This window comes from Pleurodeles waltl, chromosome 12 (assembly GCF_031143425.1).
Source record: "Pleurodeles waltl isolate 20211129_DDA chromosome 12, aPleWal1.hap1.20221129, whole genome shotgun sequence".
NCBI classification, from domain to species: Eukaryota; Metazoa; Chordata; class Amphibia; order Caudata; family Salamandridae; genus Pleurodeles; species Pleurodeles waltl.
In genome coordinates, this window is record NC_090451.1 from 147,251,185 (window position 1) to 147,269,640 (window position 18,456).

The window sequence follows — 18,456 nt, forward strand, 5'->3', positions numbered from 1 at the left end:
AAAATTGGGGCAAAGGCTATGTTTTGGGGAGTGCGTCAGGATGTTGAGCCGGGTTAGTGCTGAATAATCTGGATTTATCTTGCATGAGGGTTTAAACGCATTGTAAGCAGCCTGGTGTGTCACATTAAATCTTTGAGGATAGTGATGAGAATGCCAGTAGTGACAAGGAGTAGAGTTGAGGCAGTTCAATTAACGTGCTGCGCGTGTCAACCTGGACTGTAAAAGTTGTGTATGGTGTACTATTCACGGGGGTGCAAGTCATCGCGTGCTTCTATCGCCACCACGAAAGTGTTCCAGATTTCGGGGCCCACCTCGATGAGACCTTTGTGTTGCAGTATTTTAAGTGTTTGCGCTTCGGCTTGTGAGCGACTGTGTAAGTCACAAAGCCAAACCAGGTGGGGTGGGACATATGGAGCCTTCCAATGTGTTGCTATCAGGCGTTTGAAGACAACAAACGCTAGGTCTATAAATCTGTGTATCTGTTTATCTCCTTTAGTGCGGTGACGTATGCCCAGTAAGCAGGACTTTGGTGTGGGGGATAGGGCAAGGGACGAGATGTCTGCTGTGACGTCTGTGACACGGTGCCAGGCCGAGTTTATTGAGTGGCAGCTCCAAACCATGTGGTAAAAGTCGGCTGCCGGGTAGCGCATCTTGGGCATGTCGGCGTTGTATTCGGGTATATTCTTTGAATGCGGGCTGGAGATAAATAAGAATGGTGGATATAGTTGAATTGGGTGTATCGTAATCTAGGATTATGGGATATTGATTTGATCGTTGCAATCCAAGTTTTTTGTGGTATTGGTGAGGGAAGGGCCATATCCCAACGCGCCTTAGCGTGCGGCAGGGTGGTACAGACTGCTGCTAGTAATATTTTGTATATTTTGGTTATGGTACCTTTTGTGCTACCTATTGTGAGGATAGTGGTGAGCAATGGGGACTCAAGAGGTTCGTCGTTTCCGACACCCCAAAGCTTATTAAGAAGCCGTTTAATGGCGCTGTACGTCAGGAAGGCCCCATTGTGCATCACACCGGCAGACACCAGTTCTGCAAAGGGGTACAGCGCGGAGCTGGAGTATAGATCGCCCACCTTCAGTGTATTTATGTCACGTGTGTTATGATGTGTTGAGATGGTTTGGGTTCCTGGCAGTTGAAACAGTGGTAACAAGGGTGAATAAGGGGGAAGGGAATCCTGCCTTGGACATATCTACGCCAACAGCTTCCAACAGTATAGGTTTCGGGGATAGTGGGTGGGGGGGGGGCTAGATATCAATGTAGGCAGCAGCCTTTGTGGGGCCATACATGACTGCAGCATTTCGCCCTCGGTGGAAGGAACATCACAAAGCCATGCAGACAGCCACGACAATTGAGCGGCTGCGTAGTAACCTTCAAGGTTGGGCATACCCAGCCCACCCATTTCCTGCGGGTGTTGTGTTATGGTCAAGGCCACTCTGTGTCTATCTTTTCCCCAGAGTAAGTCGGTTAGTATTGAGTGCAATTTGCTAAAGAAGGAGCGTGGCAGGCATACCGGGAGGGCAGTAAAATAGTATAGAAACCTCGGAAGGATAAGCATCTTGGCTATTGCTACCAGGCCCATCGGAGACAAGGGGAGTGAGCTCCAAAATGGTATTGAGCTGCGGGTGGAGCTTAGTACTCTGTCGATGTTGCCCTCTTTTAGATCTATAATAGAATGATAAATCTGCACTCCGAGGTATTTAAAGGTTGCAAATGACCACTGCAGTTTATACTGCGGTAGTGTCGTGTGTGTGTCAGCCGGTATGGGGGTAAGAGGGAAGATACTGGACTTGGACCAGTTTACGTGCAGTCCAGAGGCGAGGGCAAAGGAGTCCAGCAACTTCAGCACTCCTGTCAAGGAGGCAAAGTGATTGCGCAAATAAATTAGGGCATCATCTGCATATAGGGATATAATATGATGGGTGTTAGATTCCGGGATGCCCCATATATGTGCGCAGCTGCGTAGTTTAATTGCTAATGGCTCCATGGCAATGGCAAATAGCAAGGGAGACAATGGGCAGCCCTGTCTGGTGCCTCTGCTTATGGGGAATGCTTCGGAGATAATGCGGCCATTTTTGACACGTGCTGTGGGCTTAGAGTAAAGCGTTTTGATCCAGCTGATGAAGCTGGGACCAAAACCAAACGCCTTGAGTGTGCAAAGAAGATAGTTCCAGCTTAGTGTGTCAAACGCTTTTTCAATATCTAGGGGCAGGGCGATCGCTTCGATGTCTGTGTTGCTGTGCATTATATGGAGCAGCCTCCTGATATTTAGAAAGGTGCTCCTACCCGGGATAAAGCCGGACTGGTTGTGATGTATCAAGCTTGGTAGATAGGGGAGGAGCCTGTTCGCTAATACTTTCCCTAATAATTTGCAGTCTGTATTGAGGAGGGAGAGCGGTCTGTATGATTTAACATCTAGGGGGTCACGACCAGCTTTTGGAAGGACAACTATTAAAGCTTCACGCATCGAATCTGGGAGTTGTAAGTTATGGTGCGCTTCGTTGAACACTTCTACAAGAGGGATTAGGAGATGACTAGCATGGGAATTAAAGTATTCCACCGGTAGTCCATCCAATCCGGGGGTTTTGCTGCGCGCCATTTGTGCAAGAGCTGAGCGCAGCTCTTCAATGGTAATGGGGCCATCCAGAGTAGGGGAGTTATCGAGGATAAGTTGGTTTTGAGTGACCAGTTGTAGTATTTCAGTTAGGTCATGTTCCGGCGGAGGGGAAGGTGACGTGTAAAGTGTGTGGTAATATGTGGAAAAGGCTTTGTTGATGCCAGATTGAGTGTTGATGATAACGTCAGGGTTTAGGCGTATCGCACCGATAGGTGTTGGCTGCGAGGGCTGTCGAGTCAGCCAAGCCAATAATCTACCAGATCTGTCTCCTTCAGCGTGCTGTCTTGTCATATAGTGTCTGTAGTCATGTTTGCCTAGTCTGGTAGCTGCTTCATTATGGGCAGTCCTAAGCAAGTTCAGTGTTGCTAGTATGGATTCATCCCTAAAGGCCATTTTCTCTGCGTTACGGAGTTTTACCTCTAGTGCTTGTAGTTCTTTGATAAGTTATTTTCTGATCCCCACCGTGGCTGCAAGGCAGTGTCCCCGTATCACTGTTTTATGGGCATCCCACTCTGTAGAGCGGGATGATGTTGTGTTTTTATTTAGCAGGAAGTAATCCGCTAATCTTTTAGATATGTCTGCTTGAAAGGGGGGGTCTAAAAGAGCTTTCGGCTGCAATCGCCATGTTGGTATGCGAGTGTGCATGTGGCCCCAGGTCATTGTTACACATAAAGGATTATGGTCTGATATAGTGCGCGCTAGGTATTCAGACATGCACACTTTCTGAATTATGGTTGCAGATACAAAAATCATATCTATTCTGGTATATAACTTGTGTACAGGGGAATAATAAGAGTATTCACGTTGGGTGGGATGGGCTGTTCTCCATACATCTCTCAAGCCGTTATTTAAAGCCCAGCTTGCTAGTGCTTGAGAGGCACGATTGGAAGGGGCTGAGGTAAGCGGGGGAAACGAGCGGTCTGTTTGAGTGTCTAAGACACTATTGAAGTCACCCCCCCCATATGCACTCAAGCGTAGGGTCACTAAGGTTACCGGTAGAAAGAGTGGTTAGGAAATCACTCTGGTTTGCGTTTGGGGAGTACAGTGCGATTAGGGCTAGGGGGGACCCATCTAGGGTGCCCTCGACTATCACGTGGTGGCCGTTTGAGTCACATTGTGTGCGAGATATGGTAAATGGGACCCCGGGGGCGATCCAGATCGCTACCCCGCGGGCAAATGAAGAAGATGTTGTACCATGCAATTGCCCCTTCCATTTCGTGCGTGTGTCTTCCAGCGTGGATTTAGAGATATGTGCATCTTGTAAAGTAGAGCTATATGTATCTGATGTCTTTTAAGAAAGGCATGAACCCTTTGCCGCTTCCGTGGAGTTGCCATGCCTCTAATGTTCCATGTGAGTATCTTGTATTTCACATTGCTTTGATGGGTTTGAGTGGCCATGATATTTTTGTGGTTTTCGATTGACCGAGGGAGTGGGTGTCTGCTGATTGCAGCATGAAAGCATTGTGATGCCCGCTCGCTGAGATAGAATAGCCGATGTCTGCAATAGTGTGAGCTGTAATCCTATTGCTATAATAGCTATGACATGTACATTTGCTGGTGCATTTACAATTAACTAGCCTGAGACAGTACCAACGATTAAATTAAAAAATGCACTCTAAAACAAAATATAATAACAACTGAATTAAAAGATAGAAAACAATTCCAACAATTGCTGGTTCAAGATAATGGTCCATATGGAGCAGGGGGTTGCCGGGGAGTGTTGGTGCAGAGTCATGGGTTTACCCTGCCCGAGTCATTCGTAGTTCAGAGTGCGCCGCCCAGGGGCACAAGTGGAGCACGCGATGTAACAGGGAGACACCGATGGCACCCAGCAGGAGGTATAGGAGAGTTATGATGCTGTACTCGGTACGTGGAGTCGAATAGAGCCCAGCTGCTTAGCAGATATCGTCCGCTGTGCGTGGTGTGAGGGTAGGACCGCGTGTGGATTCGGCTGAGTCAGAGTTTGCATCTTGTTCCTGCTCGACGTCTGTTTGTGTGGAGAGAGCAGTTGGCGATGTGTTAACAAATCTGGATGTGGACCGCAGGAGTCGGGAGCGTTCAGTTAGTAATTGTTCTGGCGAGGGCTTAGCGCCTTGTCTTTTGCATTGTCTGCGACCCAACGTGGAGGAGGGTCTGTTGTCTCCCAGATTATTTGTGTCTAACGGGTCAGCTAGGCCCTTGGCATGTAGCCAGGTCCAGGCGTCTTCTGGAGAGGTGAAGAAGAGTGTACGAGTGTCGTCTTGTACCCGGAGTCTAGCAGGGAACATCAGCGCATATTTGATGTTGTGTTTTCGGAGACATGCCTTAACGTGGTAGAAAGAGTTCCGATTCTTCTGTACTTCTGCTGTAAAGTCTGGGTAAGCTGTGATCACAGCGTCTTCGAAGCTTACCGGGCCAGATTTGCAGAATAACTGTAGGATGAGGTCTCTGTCACGATAATTAAGGAGTCTTACTATAAGTGGACGTGATTGTGAGCCAGGAGGGGAGGTCTGGCTGGAATCCTGTGTGCTCTTTCGACAGAGAAGAACTTTGGGATATTATCTTTGAGGATAGTGTCAGTAAGCCATTGCTCTATAAATAATTCAGCGCTAGGGCCCTCAGCCCGTTCGGGGAATCCCACCATGCGGGTATTGTTGCGGCGAGATCTGCCTTCTGCATCTTCAGCTCTGCGTTTTAGGGAATCCACCTCTGTTGATAAATGAGCTAGTTGTGATTGGAGAACTTTCACAGAGCGGGGAAGGGTTGCAGTGTCTTTTTCAAGTTCGGTTACCCTGTCAGCTAGTGCATGTTGGTCAGTACGAAGTATGTTAAGGTCTTCTGTCACCGAATCTATTTTAGCTTCCAGAGTAGTTTTAGTGTCTAGAATGGCCTGTAGTATCTTTTCGAATTGTGACGTGTGTGATTGCAGAGTGAGTTCCAGCTTCTGTAAAGCCACGTGCGTGGTGGCATAGGCTTTTGAGGAGGGTGAGGTGGCGTGATCCATTTTGCCCAAAGGTGCACGTGGGGTCTTTGGTTTGACCATTTGGCAAGTGCGGGAGCGCTTAAACGTTGACATACTTAGAAATCACGGAGCAGTGTGTGCGGACAAGTCAAGTGTCGTGCCAGTTCAGCCTGGGTGTTGAGGAGTAGTAAGGCGAAGACAAAAAGAAGATGTAGATAAGTAGTAGCTTGGCACATTAACTATCACTTGTGGAGCTTAATAATCATGGTGCCAGTGTGAGTCTGTAAGTCTAGTGGGGTAGGGGTAGTGCGCTGCGTAGTATATTGAAGGTTGCAACTGTGCTGATTATCTTGTGTCCCGAAGGGGGTGACTGATTCGTGTATGCTCTGTTCACTCTGCAACTCGGTAAGTGTCGCCGATAGGTTCACCTCCTGTAATCAGCCAGATCCGTTGTTTGCTTTATCCCCCGCGAATAATTGAGTACTTGTTGTCTCGCCCCTCCGAGGGTGGAGCCCAGACCAATACTGAGCAAGGATCGGTGTAGTGGAGACTACAGCTATGGCACAGTGTGCTAGTGGGACAGTTCACGTCAATTCCGTGCGTCTAAATGGGCACGAATAGTAGTTCAATACAGCCTACACCACTGGGTCAAATTAATTTGTGAACCTTCTCCCTCAGACCGCTCCGTGCGGGAGGCAGGATTGCAACAGGTCAGCGCCGTCGCAAAGCCACACCACAAGGTGAATTTTTGATGATATGCGCCCTAATACAATGTACTGCTGCACAGCGCATCCAGCGTGTCAGTTGAACTTGTATGGCAAAGTTAGGTGCTGTTGGTGCAGAAAAAGCGGAATTTAAAAAATATTGGCCGCAGCTTGTTGGGCTCAGCGATGCAGATTTTTGCATGGTCTGGCCACTGGGCAGGGCACGGAGTGCGGTGTTGCTTACAGTGAGCAGGGGGGAAGCCAGAGCATGGACACCCCCCCCAGCTGCCTACCTCGATAAATGGAGATCGGAAGCACGCTCCGGCAGGATCTCAGTCCTCACGGGGCTACGCTGCTGGAGAAAGGGAATCCGAGCGTCGCCGCCCTCACGGGGAGTCTCTCACGAGTTGATATTCTAGATCAGCGCCCCGGTCCAAATGGAGTCCGCGACGGTGCCCCCGAACCGTGTAGCGCGAACCCGGGCTCCAGCCGTGGGTCGCGAGTGGAGGCGTCTCACGTGCGGCTCAGCCTCCAGGCCGGCCGCGGAGCGCTATGCCGCTGCTAGATAGCAGGGGGGAGCCCCGTCGTGGAGATCCCTGGGCGACGACCGCCGCGATGGGCGACGGTCGGATAGGCCCGTTCCGGCAGGGCTCAACCCAACAGGAATGTCGCTTCAACAGGGGCGGTCCGGGCGGCACCGCTCCACTAGAATGCCCACGGCCCCGCCTCACACCTCCAGGCAGAATCCTCTATGGAGCTCCACAACGGTGGAGCCCGAGCTCATGCCCCAGCTTCAAGCCACGAGAGGCACCTCGTAGAGCCCGCAGCGAGCATGTTATTTAGAGCTCAGGTACAGGCCTCAATCCGATCAGGTGCCATCTGCGCGTCGGTGGCTCACCATTGGTCGCGGGCGTCGATGCAGCCCCCGGGCTGCACGCTAATCGACGGTCAGACCCACACGATGGAGGGCCCTGAGCGCCGCCAGCAGGATGTTTGTTTGGGCCAGGGATCGGAGCTGCAGTTTATGCTGCCGCTCTGGTCGCGCCCCCAAGGTCATAGACAAATTGACATTACCTGCACATTATTCTGCCCAGGCAGCAAAACTGACAGCATTAATAGGTGCACTCAAGTCAGGAGCAGGAGAGGTAATTATCATGTATTCAGATTCAGCATATGTAATAACAACTGTGCACTTAAACATCATGAGATGAAGCAAGTGAGGGTTTCTTAAATCGGATGGTAGTCCCTAGATGCATAGAAAACTCTTGGAGGCTCTTAACAAGGCACTTGGGCTACTACAGGCAGTGGCGGTTGTGAAATGTGCAGCGCACACAAACAGTCAGGATTTTGTGGCCTGGGTTAAAGCATGAGCAGATCAGGCAGCTAAGGATGTAGCTAGCCGTGCACCCCCAAAGGTACCATCAGACCTAAACCTGTCACTATTCCGGTGGCTCAGACTGCCTCACCAATGGAGTCTGAATCCCAGACTACCACAGACAAGGAAACACCTCATTACACTGAGACAACAAGGTTACACCTGCCAGAATTGCAGGAAGCTGTTTCTTTGCATGAAAAACAGTTATGGGAAGATGGACGATGCATCCAGTCAGGGGATGACCTAGCGTATAGACAATTATCTACGGGAAAACCAGTAATGCCAGAAGCCCTGCTTGCAGTCTCCCTGGATCAGATCCATTTGCCATCCCACACTTCCAGGGATTATTAGGCAACAGAAATACAACAAAACCGATTTGTTCCCAGTTTGCACAATATAATTACCATGCACTAGCTGTTAGCATTATTCTCCTAATCCCACTTTGAATGTGATAAGCTCCACCATTCCACAACTGCAAGCTCCCTTCAAAGCCCTTCTTTTCGACTTTGTGGACATGATTGATAGATGCAGTAACTACAGGTACCTCATCTTGGTGGTCTGCCCATTCTCCAGATGGATAAAGACAGGACCATGCACCCATTGTGATGCCAAGTCAGCAACTACATTCCTGGTTCCTCAATGGGGAATACCAGAAGGAATAAAATCCAACAGTGGCACTCATTTTTCCAATGCAATATTTGAACATATAACAGCACTTTTAGGGATAAAGCACAAATTGTCTTCCGTGTACCACCCTCAAAGAAATGGAATAGTAAAGTGCCTGAATGACCTCTTGAAGAGCAAAATCAGCAAGTTATGCACTGCCCTAAATAAAAGAATGGTTATACTGTTTGACAATAGTACAATTTTCCCTGAGGAATACATCAAGTTCAGACCACCACTTGTAATAGTAAAAGGGCAATCTTTCAATGCCCAGGCCCCAGCAACTAGAAGTAAAATTCAGGCAGAAGGTTTGGCCCAAGCACTGAATGATGAAATGCACATGTACTTCTGTGAACTAATAAAATGTGCAAGGTTCATCTCCAAACAGGTAACCAAAGGAAAAGAAAAGTATGCCAATGCTGAGGTCTACCTCCCAGGGATGAAAGTAGGATATCAAGTATGTGTAAGCAAGTTGGTTCGTAAATGGAAGGAAAAATGATTTGAGGGCACCTACACAGTCACCATGGTCACACCATCCACCCTCCAGGTGGATGGTAGGAAACCCTGGATCCATCACATCCATGTGTGTCTCAACCCAGCTTTTCACCAAAAAATGGACAATGTAAATGGAACAAGAGTGGGGATGAACATTGTCACTTCAAAAGGACCCCTCTCCAAATGTATTTTTGACTATTTTTTGAATGGACAATACAAAAGATATGTATTGTTGTTTTTATGCTTCTTTTTTGTCTCTTAATTCTATCCTTTCTTTTCTTTGTTAGCAAAACACCCTCTAATCCTGATGTTTTTCACGTCTTGAGAGAGCTCTCTGATAGCGATGTGACCAGTAATGCCAACGCTAAATTGTCAGATAACCTATGGTATAAACACATGTTAGAAATAGATGCAGAGACCACAAATGAGTTGTGCTTCATGTGTTTCCTAATTTCTTATGCTAGTGGTTCCAATAGACTGCACTCCACAAAGTAAGTACCACCAAACATAGCTCACTGCATATTACATCTGTACTTGTGTAGAATTAAGGCCCAAAATAAACTAACACATGTGAAAGTATTATGCTTCCTAGTCAATGCCACAAGATACAACACTTTACCAGAAGTACTGTACATCCTCACAGAAAAGCAAGACATCGGGGAAGCAATATGATGTATGAGAAAGAAAGGGCTCCCCACCAATGTAGACTGGACCCAGATGATGCTAGATCTAGGATTTCTAGGGTTAACACACCCACCAACTGAATGTAACAAATATTTTATGAACCCCTTGCCCCCAGAGTGTATCCAGAGAACAGGTTTTAGAGTAACAGGGTCATACCAACGGCATCCCAACATAGAATTTTCTTGCAGGGCTGTGTCTTTATGGAATGGCACAGATATTAGCCAGGATGCAATAAAGAAATGTACAACTACCTGGGACAAAAATATTCTGCGCTAAACTTGTGTAGATATCTCTGTAAGACTGCAGGCTGTCATGAAACTAACTACTGTTTTCTTATGTTTTAGGGGCAATGGCACCATTGATGTAGGTCGGAATATTTGTTAGAAGGTCACAGTCCTCCACACCGACATGCAGGGGGGCACCTCCAGCCTTATGTATTACTTCTGGCATTGTGGAGAGCTGATGTATGCCCAGTTACCACTTATGGATTTGTTCCATAGTGACTTTGCACGCTCCAGTTTTGGTAATACCTTGAATAAACATTTCTGCTTTCCATATATACCCCATGAACCATCCAATGACCCTGCTACTTCACAGCCGAAGGAAGAGAAGTGCAGAGAACAATGGCACAAGCACCTGGAATGAAGTTCCCCAAGAGTATCCACTGATCAGTGATGCTGAACTTTTCTTTGAGACCCTCTTGCCATTTTTTCAAGCAAAATCAACAGCTTGTTGGCTCTCAATCACAAGGTGGGAGCTCCTAAAGGTCATTAACACCACCAACGAGGGCTTCAGTGCCATTAAGGAAGAAGTGCATGCCCTGAGGACAGTCGTGATGCAGCACCATTGTACAATGGACCCTATGACAGCTATGCAAGGAGGTGTTTACAAGAAGATAGGCACTGCGTGCTGAACTTTTATTCCAGAAAATGTTGAAGAAAATGGAACTTTGTCAAATGCAATACAGACACTGCATAATTTACAAACTAAGATGATAGATGAAGGAGGTGCCCCAGATAGTTGGTTCAGTGGTTGGTTTGCATCACTGCTATCCTGGATGACGGAACTATTGCAGGCTCTGTTACCAATGACAGTGACCTTGCTACTAATGATATGATACAAGCAATTTTAGCATATGTTAGGGGAATAGGTGCTAAGGCGGGTGCATGTTTTCAATTAGGACACCAACACACGTGGTGGATCCCCAAGGTGACTATGTGTGTGGCTGTCTAGGAGGAATAGACAAAGTCCTAGTGTTAAATACACCCATTAATGTGACCAGAGACAGTTTACAAGCACTAAATGGCTAAGGCAGGAAAATTCCAACTTTCCGAAAGTGCCATTTTCAAAATTGTAATTTAAAATACAACTTCACCAGAAGTTAGGAATTTTTGCTACAGTTCCAAAGACATCAAACATGAACTGATTACCTGCTTTCGTTTGGAAATTACAGCATATAAAATGTAATAAGGTAACTCCAATGTTAGTCAATGGGAGAGGAAGACCTTGAATTGGTGAATAACTAATTAATGAGTTTTTCACTACAAGGACAAATAAAGTTTAAAATGACATGCCCCATGTTTTAAATATAATTACTGCTTCTAGTTTACCGTTTTCACAATTTCTTTAGAGATAAATAGAGACAGAAAATAATCTATTTCCTGTCTCTATTTATTCTTAAAATCAGAAAAATACAGAAAATTGTGCTTCGTCTGAGTGACTCTCCTTGTTGTCCTTTCTGAATTCCAGACCGACTACTAAGCAGATAGACACCATGGGCATTCAAAAACAGGATGAGATTTCCTTAAATACAGGCATATATTAAAACATATTTGTATATAGTGCTAATATTTACCTGTCGTTGTAGTGTTTTGTTATATTTGGCTGCTTAATTTGCAGCAGGTATCAAAGTATGAGTGCATGTTTATCAGTTAAGTAAATGTGGAAACATACCAATTTAAGACTTCAATTATTCTCAAAACATAAAATAAATATGGATAAATACAGACGGAAATGTTAAAAAAAGAAATACCATAACACCGGGAGCCTTAAATTTAGTGCATCCTGCACTCTGGGCTGCCCAGGGCCTAGGTGAGACGTGTGTGTATTGAAAAGGAAGGGGTGAGCCTGACAAAAAAAAGTTATTTTGCCAGGTCAAAATGGCAGTTTAAAAATGCACACAGTCTGTAGTGGCAGACCTGAGACGTTTAAAGGAGCTACTTAAGTGAGTGGCACAGTCAGTGCTGCAGGACCACTAGTAGCATTGGATTTACAGCCCTTGGGTGCATGTAGTGCCACTTTACTAGGGACTTATAAGTAAAATAAATATCCCATTTGGAGATAAGTCGATTCTACCATGTTTAGAGGATACACCACTAGCAGTCTAGCACTGGTTAGCAGTCACAGAGTGCACACAGTCATAAGGTCAAGAAAATTAGATCAGGAAAAAAATGGAGGAGGAAGCCAAAACGTTTGGGGAAAGACCACCCGAAGGCTGACAGTTCCCCAAATGGGCAACGCATCATTAGGAGTGCCTTTCTAGCTAACAGGATTGGTTCATTAGTTAGCATATTTGAAGATATTATGGACATATACCTGGGCATTCCCTCAATAGGTGGACTACGTCACTTTCCTGATTCCCACATCTTCAGCATTTGGAGTCTACAACAATTTTTACCTGGGCAGCTTCACAGGTGAACAGGGCCACTTGTGGTGAACCTTGGAATAGCTATATGTCATGCACGATTCCCTAATCCTCTTGTTGTAGTTGGGAAGGATGTCCTCACATGGACATCAATAAGGGTGGTGTATAGGCTGAAAATAGAACATTTAAAGTCTTTCCACCTGTTTAAATAATATGATACTGAAGGACTTTGCAAGATGGGAATCAAAGCAGTATTTAATCGCCTGCAGCGAATGTGATAATCAACAGTATCATAACACTGGTTAAGCGGGAGGACAAATTCTGATGCAATGCTTCACTGCAGTTCAGTGAGTCAAGAGTTACAAGGTCATCGATATGTCTAGTCTTAAGAATCCTCCATGTCGACCAGTTAAGCTCCTCACCGCTCACCAACAGGGCCATGTAATGCCACATGGAAGATTTCCAGTGCAGGTGTGCATGAGATTCTAAAAACAAATGTGCCCTCTGCCATGCACACTGTGAGGCCTTGAGGAAATAATTCTTAGTAATCATCAATCGTGGTCATGCTGTGCCACTGTATTCAAATTCAACCCAGGGTGTTCAGTGGACACCCATGGTAGAGTTGCCCTGTGAGTCTGTAAAATGTAAATAGCTTGAGTCAGTTGATGGGCTAACTAATACTGCTCATGTATGAAAGGGGTAGTCCGTCCTTTTCCGTAGCAGCATATAACTTGGCACCCTTAAGCCTTGGCATCTCCCTTTTCCACACAAACTCAGAAATCATCTTCTCTATGTCTGTTTGGAGACCCTTTGGGCATAGCAGAGGGAGCATGCCAAAGAGATAGTTAGATGTTCATTTTAATGATTTGGGTCACTCCCCCATGGAGAGATTGAGATCCGTTTGTCTGTGGAGAGATACGCGTATTTCTGATAGTAAAAGGGAGACATTGTCATGCACCGTCTGTTCCAAGTCTTGGTTGGTGTATATCACAAAGTACTTTAATTTACAAGTCAGCCACTTAAAGGGGAGTTCCCCCAATGAGGTTTTTGTAATAACAGGGTTCAGGGGGAGGGCCTCACATTTCAGACAGTAGATCTTGTAACCGGAGAGTGCAGGAAAGCATTTAATTTGGAGTACCAGTGCAGGTGCTGACTCACAGGGTTCGACACAGTCAGTAGGATATCTCTACATAGTCAAATGTTTTGAGTTTCCAAAGGTTCACCAAGGGTTCTAATGCTATGAGAAACAGAAGGGGAAATAGAGGGTAGCCCTGCCTAGTCACACAGTGTATTTGGAAAAAGTGAAATGTGTAGCTGCCTACAGATGGCCAATGCCATTGTGTTAGAATACATGCTTTCAGTTGAGGTCAGAAAGTTGTTCCCAGTACCCATACGTTCCATGGTCCAGAAGAGAGAATACTGTTCCAGTCTGTCAGGCACATTCTAAGGGATCCCTGCCAGATTTGGGGTATGACGGATATTTTGGCCCTAATAAATTCATCCCATAAGCATCTTTGATCCAGGACCTTCTAACAGCCGAATCCAAGCAAGGGGACAGTCAATGTTTTGGTGATTTTATAGAATCCAATAGCAATGTCGTCCTCCCTTGGTGCTTTACTGGTGGCCAGACCATTAATTGTGGTACCTATTTGTTCCTCTGTAATTTCCACCTCCAGTGTACTGGCCAGTAAGTGTGAGTACACGGCAGTCCCTGACAAGGGTAGAACCCAAGTCTAAATTGGGGGGAACCTCTGAAATATAAAGGGTCCCATAATAACACTGGAACTCCACTGTAATATCTGTTGGATGTGTTAGCAGGTCTTGTTCAGAATTGCGTAGCACTGTGATCATTCTTGCGACCTGAACCTGACACAGTTGGACCACCAATAATCTTAAACAATTGACCTACTTGCCTTTTCACCCCACTCATAGTGACGTTGGTGAAGAAGAAATAAAGATTTCTTTGCTGCTGATGTATACTAACCACTGCGGTCTATTTGGCTTTGAGTAGGGCTCTTATGATGGTAGGGGTATGGATGTCTCAGTATGACAGTCTAAGAGTTTTGACCATCTTTTCTAAATCAGGTCTGTCAGTGTGCATGTGTTGCATGCTTTGTCTGCCCCCGCCCCCAAGAGTCTGTGCCGATTCAACCATGTCTTTATTGTCTTCCAAGTATTTTGCAGATGGGAGCAGAGGAGAGCTTGGTCCTGGGGGTTCCTAAAGTGTGAAATGTTCGTACGCCATGGACCGTTGGGTGGTCTGAACATGCACAGGTCAAAGTGGACATTTGTGAGGTCGTGGTCCTAGATCCAGCTTCGAGCTATATCAAATTTCACTAAATGTACCAATGATTATGTGACAAGCAAATAGTCGATCTTAGTGCAGGTATTATTTGGAAATGTAGCATGTAGTTCCGTTCGCAGGTTTCCTTTAAAGAATGATCATGAATCAAGTCTGTCAAAGAGTGCCTGTCCCTGCCATGATGAAGGTCAGGGGCCCCTGATCTATCCAATAGGGTTTCAAATTTAACATTCCAGCCAGCTCCCATCAGAAGAACAAGGGTATGTATATTTGGGAAAGAAAACTGTCTTGTCAGTTGTGGCATAAATGCACCCCACCACCAGGACACTACCATACACCTTAATTTAGGAAAAAATATAACGCCCATCTGGTTCAGCCCATGCACACAAGATCTTACACAGAAATATTTATGAATGAGTATTGCCTCCTCATTTTTACAGGGAGGTCTGTGAGATGAATTTAGTGCACTGTGAGGAGATCAAGGAGGACATAGGGCATGTACCTGTTGGTTCCGAGGTTCAACGACTCCACACCACGACGGCTCCTCCTGTAGGCAAAGAAATGGAAAGAAATTAAAAAGGAATAACAGATAAAAGATGGTGAAATTAAAAATAGCAAAAAAAGACTCACCCTATCTCCTCCTCCGGAAGAAGAGAAAGTAAAAGGATGAAAGTCAGACAAAAAAGGAGGAGGAACAGAGGAGTAAGAGAACAGAAGGAGCGGGAATGCCGGACCGGAGGTAGGAATTCCAAAGCACTGGCAGTTTAAGGGGAATGCCGAGGGAGAAGACAACGGGGGGAAGTAGACTGACAGCGGGAGGTCTGCTAATCAGCAGTTGGGCCTCCCAAGACTGTGGGGCAAATGAGAGACACTTGACTCAAGCCACACTCACCGCCAAGTGTGGCTCAGTCAAGTGAATTCTGCTAGCAAAGGGGAAGTGGGGAATAAGGTTGCTTAATGGATGGGTCTTTTAAGTTTTTCTTTTGAGTGGATATTACTTTTTTTGGGGGAGGGGATTTTCCATTGTTTATATAGGTATTGGAATGAAGGAAACTCCCAGAAGTATGTCATAGAAAGTCTAAGCCACATATTTAGGATCTCTAAAGGTATTGAAGACTAGAGAATGGCCATATAACTCAGAAGAGCAAGACTCCCCTTGGAAGTTAATGATTGACTCTCCTTGTCTCACTTGTTATGAGTACCACTTCCAACAGAGAAGGAAATGATGCCCCAAAAGGATTCTAAAAGAACGACAGGAGAAGATGAGGAAAGGAAAGGCAGCTGAAAGCACAGGATAGGAGTAATAGAGAAAAGGTAAAGAAAACAAACATACCTGAAATTGTCTCTTTTCCGAAGGTCTGTGGTTCCCGGGCTGAGAAAGAAGAAGAATGACTGTTAATTGAGAAATACAAGCAGGAAGAGAAGAAAATAGACCACAATTGAAACACTATCTAAACAGATTACTAAATACAAGGGTTCAACAGTAAAGAGAAAATGCAATCTGAACTCAGTGGAGCAGTCAGTTGTTTCTTACAGGCCCCAGCAATCACATGCACCTTCATTGGTTATAAAGGCCTGGCTTAATGACTCTCTGTGGAGCTGCTCACCTTCTTCCAGGGTGAGGGGAGTCTCCTTCAGGAGAACAATGTCAGGCATCTAATGCTGGGGAAATGTAAGTATTTTGTGGTGCTTGACATAATGTGTTAGGCCACTGACATACAGAGAAGTCACATACATCAATCTACGGAAAAGTGTGGTAAGTGGATGGGGGAGGGATAAATTCATGTTGTGAGTGGGTGAGAGTGATACTGGCAAGCGACTCACTAAGCACATTGAGCAGTCCATGGAGGCAGTCTGGAAGCCCTTCATGTGGGGCATAGAAATGATCTCTGGTGAGTAGGGCAAAAGCTTAGGTGCCCACCAGGAAGGACAGGTGTACTGCCTATTACGTTGAAAGTGGTTGTCTGTGAGCGCATGTGACACAGTTTCCCCAGTGAGAAGTGGGTGTTAGGAGTACTAGGGAGCCTTTGGGGAACAAACAAAAGGGAATAAGAGAGAATAGTTGGAAGCAGAAATATGGAGTAGTGCCCCATAGGAGGGACCTTACCAACTACCTTAACTCAGGAAGTCCAGAAACTCTCAACTCTGTAAACCTGAGATTTGGGTTGGCTACCTAACCCGTGCCATCATTGTCACAGCACTTAAATTAAACAATAAGTATAACATGCTAGTATGCAGTAATATCAACAGGCCAGATGTATGAAGAAGTGTTGCCGGTCGCAAAAAGCCCATTAGTCCATTTGCGACTGGCAAAAGGCTTCTGGCTATGTATCATCCCTATTGTGTGAGTCGGTAACCTGTTATAGGGATTTCAACTTGCTATTGGGAAGGGGCGTGCCAAGGGTGTCCTGTCCTAATAGTGACTCACACATCCATGTATGATTCTTTTGCCACTGGGAATGCAGTCACAAAACAATCGCAGTTACCACCAACTTCAAGTTGGTGGTAACTCATTTGCATATGGAAAGGGGGTCCCCACAGGACCTCTTCCCCTTTGTGAATGTGGGTGCAAACATTGCTTAAGAGCAGGTAGTGGTGCCAGGCAGTGGAGCCACACACACCTGCCTACTCTTAAAAAAAGAAAAGAAAACTTTATTTTTCTTTATGTAATGCATCCCTTTTGCCTCTAAAGAAACTGGCCTAATTTTAAAAGCAATCACAGACATGGTGATCTGCTGACCCGAGCAAGCCACCATTGATGTGATTGTAGCTATTCACAATGGGTCGCTGTTAGAAATGGGGTCTTTGGGTGGCAGTCAGGTTACCCCCTGTCCAAGCAAGGACCCTCACTCTAGTCAGGGTAAAAGAGAATCACCCTCAGCTGGTAGCATGGCACGAGCAGTAGGCTTAACTTCAGCGTGCTAGGTGTAAGGTATTTGTACCAACACACACAGTAACTTAATGAAAACACTACAAAATGACACAACACAGGTTTAGAGAAATAGAGAATATTTATCTAAACAAAACAAGACCAAAATGACAAAAATCCACAATACACAAGTCAAGTTATCAATTAAAAAGCAAAGAGAGTCTTCATGTAGTTTTAAACACACACTAACACTCTTAGCATGAAAATGTACCTTGGGTGCATCAAAAATAACCCCACATGTGCGAGTGTGCGTCAAAAAGGGCTTGCGTTGCGTCGGTTTCCCTCACGAGTGAGACCTTGCGTCGTTTCTCCTTTCGTCGGGTCGGGCGCATTGTTTCTTCTCTCCGCAGGAGAGCGATGTGTCGATCTGGTCAGCAGTCTTAAGTCCGGGCAGGCCTTGCGTCGTTTTTACACACCCAGCGGCGTTTGTGTCGGAAATCCAGCCGCACGATGATCCGAAACCACATTGCGCGGGTTGCGATCTCACCAGCCTCCGTCAGCGATGCCGCGTGTCGTTTCTTCAGCTCCGTGCGTCGATTGTTCGGTCGCGTTTAAGGCAAGCATCAATTTTCAGCTGCGAAGCCGGTGGCGAGTCGATTTTCCACCGCAGATCAGAGTTGGGTCGATCTTTTCCCCGGTTGGCGTTCTGTGCGTGGATTTCTTCCTCTTAGGCTGCCAGCTTCTCCTTTCAGGGTCCCAGGAACTTGATGGGCACCACAGGGCAGAGTCAGAGTCTCTCCAGAGACTCCAGGTGCTTGCAGAGAGAAGTCTTTGCTGTCCCTGAGACTTCAAACAACAGGAGGCAAGCTCTAAATCAAGCCCTTGGAGATCTTCACAAGATGGAAGGCACATAAAGTCCAGTCTTTGCCCTCTTACTTTGGCAGAAGCAGCAACTGCAGGTTAGCTCCACAAAGCACAGTTGCCGGCAGGGCAGCTCTTCTTCCTCAGTTCTTCAGCTCTTCTCTAGGCAGAGGTTCCTCTTGGTTTCCAGAAGTGTTCTAAAGTCTGTGGTTTTGGGTGCCCTTCTTATACCCAATTTCTCCTTTGAAGTAGGCCTACTTCAAAGCAAAGTCTCTCTTGAATGTGAAAT

General features: G+C 46.0%; 1 protein-coding gene across 1 annotated transcript in view; it reads right to left on the bottom strand.

Moving 5' to 3' along the window:
• LOC138267098 (pneumococcal serine-rich repeat protein-like) overlaps positions 1 to 18,456 on the bottom strand; it is a 126,043-nt gene that overhangs the window by 42,584 nt on the left and 65,003 nt on the right. Inside the window, exons 5-6 of the mRNA XM_069215947.1 lie at positions 15,771 to 15,809; positions 14,940 to 14,984 (exon numbers count right to left, since the gene is read on the bottom strand). Coding sequence (XP_069072048.1) covers positions 14,940 to 14,984; positions 15,771 to 15,809 — 84 coding nt within the window. The remainder of the gene's footprint in view (positions 1 to 14,939; positions 14,985 to 15,770; positions 15,810 to 18,456) is intronic.